General features: G+C 39.3%; 2 protein-coding genes across 2 annotated transcripts in view; both read left to right on the top strand.

Annotated features, from left to right (window-relative positions):
* Window positions 424-4,560, top strand: LOC107610121. Its single transcript, XM_016312199.2, has 2 exons — window positions 424-1,987; window positions 4,187-4,560. Exons 1-2 carry the CDS (start codon window positions 792-794, stop codon window positions 4,209-4,211), a joined length of 1,221 nt encoding a protein of 406 aa, XP_016167685.1. The 5' UTR covers window positions 424-791; the 3' UTR covers window positions 4,212-4,560.
* Window positions 6,113-6,789, top strand: part of LOC107608452 (long-chain-fatty-acid--AMP ligase FadD26-like) — a 2,372-nt gene continuing 1,695 nt past the window's right edge. Inside the window, exon 1 of the mRNA XM_021107913.1 lies at window positions 6,113-6,775. Coding sequence (XP_020963572.1) covers window positions 6,113-6,775 — 663 coding nt within the window. The remainder of the gene's footprint in view (window positions 6,776-6,789) is intronic.

Here is a 6,789-nt window from a genome sequence, read left to right as displayed (position 1 = left end):
ACTAATGAGTCGAATTTATCCAAATTCAAACTCGACTCATTTAATTTATAAATTTAATTCTAAGTTCAAATTTAGTTCACCAGCTCACGAATTTAACATATAATTTAACCACCTGAAGTATGGTTTAACCAGTTGAGCTAGGGCTCAGCTGCAATCGGTTCTAGTTTAATAACTATGACTCCAACATTCTGTCAAAGTGCCCCGTGTTCATATCAAAATTGATACAGAAATTTAAGTCTTCATTCATTGTTTTGAGAAGCCATTATCCAATCACGTTTTTTGTTTTTTGGTCGCTACCGTTTTACGTTTTCTAGGCAAAAAATAGTACGAAGCGAAACCGAAACGGAAACCAATCATTGTGGGCTTCTTTCAAGATTATGGGCCATAGTAAACTTGGGCCGACCAAGTACAAGTTCACGTGCAACACGCAAAGAGAGAGAGCGAGCGAGCGAGCGAGCGAGCGCCATATCAAGATTCAAGAACAGCATAGAACAGGAATTGATGTATCTTTGTTGATGAAAGTTGATGAATTGATGATGATGAAGAAAAGTCGTACAGCGCAGTTTGATTAAAGCTGAGTGACTTCAATTCGACCACATTGCCTAGCCCACTCTCTCATATCACTCCAACGCCACCCAATCATTATTTTCTGTCGCCCACTCTTCTAGAAACCCACCCTGCGGCTGCCGCTGCCGCCGCCGCCATCATCACCACCACCACCGTCACCGTAACCCTATTTTTCTGACGTAATTACTTTGCTGAATTGGCAATCAATTGAATCTGGGTGACATATGGGTGAACAAACACTAGGTCAAGAACAATCCCTAACACCAACCCCGATTGACCCTCCACCTCAACCTCCCTCCAATACCCCCGCTGCCGCGCCTGTCATCGAGACCACCACCGTTGCCAACGCCACCATTGCTCATGTTTCCCCCACAGAATCCGAACTGAGCAACAATAATGCTCCTCCTCCGCCAACAAACCCTACCGCACCACCTTCCAAAATCCCCCTCCGCCCTCGCAAGATCCGGAAGCTCTCCCCTGACCCCGCCGTCTCCCAGCCTCAATTGTCCTCCGCCGCCATCACTGAACCTCCAAAACCAACCTCATCCTCCAACTCGTCCTCCGCAGCCAAGTCTGCCAGCCGGAGCACCAAAACCGCTCAGCAGCAGCAGCAGCAACAGCAACAACAACAACGAGCCCTAGCGGTTCCGAGGGTTGTAGCGAGGTCGCTATCGTGCGAAGGAGAGGTGGAGATCGCACTCCGCTACCTCCGCAACTCGGATCCGCTCCTCTCCCCTCTAATCGACATCCACCAAGCACCAACCTTCGACAATTTCCACACCCCTTTCCTTGCCCTAACGCGCAGCATTCTCTATCAGCAGCTCGCCTATAAGGCTGGAACCTCTATCTATACTCGATTCATCTCTCTCTGCGGCGGCGAAGCCGGCGTTGTTCCTGAAACCGTTCTTGCCCTAACTCCTCAGCAGCTCCGCCAAATTGGGGTTTCTGGAAGGAAGGCCAGTTACCTTCACGACTTGGCGAGGAAGTACCAGAATGGGATACTCTCCGATTCGGCCATTGTAAATATGGATGATAAATCTCTGTTCACCATGCTCACAATGGTGAACGGGATTGGGTCCTGGTCTGTTCATATGTTCATGATATTCTCACTCCATAGACCCGATGTTCTTCCCATCAACGATCTTGGAGTCCGCAAAGGGGTTCAGCTTCTCTACAATCTTGAGGACTTGCCCCGCCCTTCTCAGATGGATCAGTTGTGTGAGAAATGGAGGCCTTATCGCTCTGTTGCTTCGTGGTATATGTGGAGATTCGTTGAAGCCAAGGGAACGCCTTCTAGTGCGGTGGCTGTGGCCACTGGTGCGAGTTTGCAGCACCACCAGCAGGAGCAGCAGCAGCAACAGCAGCAGCACCCTTCACAGCCTCAGCTTCTGGATCCCATAAACACCATGTTTAATATGGGGTAAGAACATTACTGATTTATTTCATATGCTTAATATATGGTGGTTTACCCTACGGTCCTCATGCTTGATGATAGGTGGGTTTTGTATATTAATGCTATAGTTGTGCATTTGCTCCCACAATATTTGGAATCCCATTTAATTTGTGATTCTTTTGGTCTCTTGTTTTCTTCCTTAAGAAAATGAAAAGAGATTGCTTCCTCAAGATTGTGGATGTTGTTGCTCATGCTTATTTGTGTTAGTAACGAAAACCATGTTAGTCTAAGGGGTTCTAACGCCTTGGAGCAAGACTCAAGAGGCGCCCAAGGGTGCTCAACAATAAAAAATCATAAAACACTTAACTAATAGGCATACACAAGGCACTTAGGCTTCTAAAGATTAGAGTTTATAATTAAACTAGTTGAATTGTATGATAGCGGTAAAGTTAATAAAATAGCAAATCTCTAAAGTTAAGGTCAGTCCAAAGTCAAGCGGTGATTCAATTCAGTTTAGCAGTGGATTGGCGCTGTAAATGACACGACTTCCTGTCTTCTCTGTCCTCTGGTCTCGAGGTGGAATGGTGTTGTAGGGCATCAATTTGTTACCCTCTCTAATCCAATTTTCAAGTAGTGGAGTGGTGCTGGACTAGGCTGTTTACTTTCCCCCTTCTCCTCTGCTTCTGGCAAAGGAGTGGGTTCATGGGCAATTTTCCCCCCATCTTGGCACCTTACCTTGGTTCAAACATAAAGCATTTCCCAAGTGTTTGATATTTTGAGAACTTTCAGGTGATGATGGTCGTCCTTCTAGGACATGCATGAATCGTGTATGAAATGTGGGAGTGGGAGCACAACCTTGGAAAATGATGTGAAACCTTCAAATGTCGTTGTAGCTCTTGTTCACAAGATCCTTTATGTTGTTGCTTCTTCCTAGATTGTTTTTCTTAATTTGTTGGACAGGTTTTCCTTTTATAATCTTCCCTTTCTTTTGAGTAGTTAATCACATTTAAGATGCTCTTTCATCTTATGGAGCGTGAGCTATTCTCTTTATTTCTTGTTTACTTTTCTGTTGATTTGGTAGGTTGGCTCTTGGCTGACCACCTGACTCTATCCTTTTTTTTGTTCTCTTTTTTGTTGGGATGGGGATTTCTCCTTTTTTTTTTTTCTAGAAAGATTTTTAAAAAGGTGATGGATATCTCAATGATCCCACATGGGACGTGCTCTATATTAGAAGATTTAGTACATGGTCAGATTTAATCATTTCATTGAACATGATGCATATTTTTAGGATGACGCTATCTTTTTTATCTGTCCTTTGGCCAAAGGAAGCAAGATAAAAATAGCTATCACTACTCTATGTTGGATGAGATTATTGTCGCATAACTTAATGAGTCAATGGACTTTGGCCAAATTAAATTGTAACATTCATAAATGTCTTTACCGTGTTATGTAACATTTAAGAAGAACACGCCTCCAACACATGGACATGGTACCAAAATATTGTGTCCATCCTTATACATAATGCCCAAGTTGGGAGGCATTGTATGTAAATGAGTAAAGGGGATGTATGACTCCTCTTCTTGTTTGATCATTCTAACAGAAGTGGTTTGAATTCAGGGCTACTTTTGTTATGCAAATTAATTAGACTCTCGGACAAATTGTATTTTGAAATTTCATCTTTATTTTTCTTCAGCTTTTACTTTTTCCATATTAAGGTTTCTGTCGATATGTCTGTTATGGCTTGTTTTGCATCCTTATTGAGCAAATTTTAGTATTTTGTTTTGTTGTCAGTGTGATTGGATTAAAATATAATAGGACTTTTCATTTGAAGGAAGCTAGTGTGGTCCATTATAGAGTCCTGAGCTTAACATTATCCATAGTGCCCTTGTCATATCAAGACAATATTACGGCAGGAATTTATTTCTTTGCCTGGTTCTTTAGAATATATATCCTCTGTGATTGGCTAATATATACCATTGTTTACCCCTCTGTTTTGTGGATTATATTTTAATTTTTTTTATTGTGTGTTCATTACATATGTTTCGTGTTTGTTGGTGTCAAGTTTTTTTTTCTAATTTATTCATGCATATACATACCTTTTTATTTTAAGCTCTTAACGAAAATTTGTGAATCTCAATTTGTAATTTTTTTTTTTGTTTAATTGCAAATTCANACCGATTACATAATTTGCATGAAGTCCTCTCATGTAGTTGTAATATGGTACAGGGCGGCCTGTGCTTGGGGACAATGATTGCCGTGGAATGTAGAGAAGTGAAGCCATCAGATAGCGGTCGATCAGATTTGAAGTTGCAAATTCTAGGCATGAAGTGTACTTATTGGTAGATTTAGGTTGAAACTCGAACAATGGAGCATTTAAGGATACGAGTGTATGGATTGCCTTGTGTTCAGCAAGACCAGGGCAAGAGTAATAAAGGCTTGTCCTTAATTTTGTTTCATTATTGTTGCAGCAGGAGACCATTTTGAATATGTCAAGTGGTCTTTCATATGACAATACTAAAGAGTGCACTGCTCCACTGTGTTCGGCTTTTTGCCGCTTGGACCCTTGTATCTATTGTCAATGTTTGACTCCTTATCTCTCCTGCTTCTGACTGGCCCCTTATCTATGTTAACTAGTTACATTTTAAATAACCGATTCAGCGTTGACTAATTCCTAATTATCCTGATAAATACGTTATACACCTGTGCACCACTGCCATGTGGTCGTAAAATCACGGGGAAAAAAAAGAAAAACATACACACACGAGCGCAAAGTTTTACTCAACATTAGAATGTGTTTGTCATGCCAAAATAGTGAGAAATAAGTAAATTACACTGAAAATTTTATATTAATATTGAGAAAATGGTGTATCATGTTCTTGAAATTTTGATCGAGTTATAGCTCGTTTTAAACAAAGGTTAGAGGGATTGACGGTGTGGGTATTTACAAAAAGGGGATTTTGTAGACTATAAATTTTTGTTTAATTTGTTTAAAAGTAGAGATAGAATAAGGTAGGATTTATCTCTCTATTTTTAAATCATATGAGTAAATATTAGACATTATAAAAGAAACTTTCCAAAAGTTACTTTAATACTTAAGTTATAGAATATTTTGAAACTTAAAACTTACCTATTGTTGACAATTAGATAATTATTCTTTTCAACTATTGAATGGAATGTAGAATTTATATATATAAAAAAAATAATACTAGAAGGTCATAAAAAATAAAGTATGTTGTTGGATTAATAGACTAAAGGAACTAGATTAAAGGAATTGAATTGATGATTAAATAATGACAAAAAAATAAATCAATTCTGATGGCTCATAGTATTTTTCTTTATATAATATAAATTCTAAATTCTATCCAACTAATGAAGGGAGTGAGTTAATTTGATATATAAGAAGTAAGTTTGCAACATTAAATTAACATGCATGTTAATTTTTACTTTAAACTTAGAATGTTTGATTAAAATAATGGTTTTGATTGGAGTTTGCAAACTAGAAATGTCCTTAAATATAAATGTGAATCATATAGTCTATATCATAATTTTATTTGAAGGTAATTCCAAGGAAACAACGTGCTATGCATTAGGAGTGTTGTAGTTAAAGAGTCCCCACCCTCGGTACGCTTCCATTTAGGAAAGTTGCATTGCCAGCCCTTATTAGCACAAAAATGGAACGATTTTGCTGAATGGAGAATACACTATTCTTCAAGATAAAATCAGAATTCAGAAGATGCTACTATCTTTACAACAAGACAGTAGTGAGTGATTAAGGATAGCAATCTACTTTTTAAAAATACAAGAAATATTGGGGATTTCGGGGACGGCCATAGTATATCAGCAACATCACAAATCCAACAACAACAACCCGACAGTAATTGTTGTTACAGCTTTACTCCAGTGGGATATGCTATTAGCATATGCCTTTATTCCTCCTAGTTTTCGTAATCATCACTACCTCCTCATGCAATTCAATTCAGTCCTTTGTCCCATATTATGTAATCCATTCATACATTTTACATTTAAAATGAAATAATTAACGAATGACAAGTTAATTAACTTAAAATATGTACATTACACATTGAATCATCTAAAATGTTTTGACTATAAATAGAGAAATGATCAGCTCCCAGTTTCCGCAGAGAAATTAAAATGAAGTACGAGTATGAGAATTATGACCCTTCATTCCCTGACCAACCGGTGGTTGATCAATACCTGCCGGTATGGTCTAGGCTACCGGCATTTGGGTCCAAGCCAGCATTCATTTGGGCTCATGACACCATCCTAACCTACTCACAACTCAATGCCTCAGTTGACCACATCTCCTCCCACCTTCTCACTACTCCCACTCTTCAAAGAGGTGACACTCTCCTTCTTCTCTCTTCTCCAGGTCTTCACTTTGTTGAACTCATCTTCGCTTCCCAAAGGGCTGGTCTTTTATCTGTCCCTATAGTCCCTCCTCACCCTTCTTTCGCTAATGAAAATTATCACCACCTTCTTAGAGTTATCTCGCAGACTAAACCCAAAGCTGCAGTTGCTCATTCTTCTTACATTTCATGTATCCAACGCTATCTCTCTGATCACAACAACATTAATCATAATCTTAATCTTATTCGTGCGTTACAAACCATGAACTGGATTTCCATTGAGGACATCAAGCATGGTGCTAATAATAATAAAAATAATGATAAATTTGGTGGATCCCTAACATACAATGGTTGCAGGGAGAATGATGTGTATCTTGTTCAGTACACTTCTGGCGCCACCGGGATTCCGAAACCGGTTCTTGTAACGGCGGGTTCAGCCGCACATAACGTCAGAGCTGCTAG

The sequence above is a fragment of the Arachis ipaensis genome, chromosome B07 (genome assembly GCF_000816755.2).
Source record: "Arachis ipaensis cultivar K30076 chromosome B07, Araip1.1, whole genome shotgun sequence".
NCBI lineage: Eukaryota > Viridiplantae > Streptophyta > Magnoliopsida > Fabales > Fabaceae > Arachis > Arachis ipaensis.
The sequence above is the reverse complement of the archived record's forward strand: the minus strand, read 5'-3'. Positions and strand labels throughout refer to the sequence as shown.

Excerpts from the sequence above, each read along its gene's own strand:
- LOC107610121 (XM_016312199.2), top strand. The coding sequence starts at position 792 with ATGGGTGAACAAACACTAGGTCAAGAACAATCCCTAACACCAACCCCG. Across the intron at positions 1,988-4,186 it reads AACACCATGTTTAATATGGG|GGCGGCCTGTGCTTGGGGAC; the intron begins GTAAGAACATTA and ends AATATGGTACAG.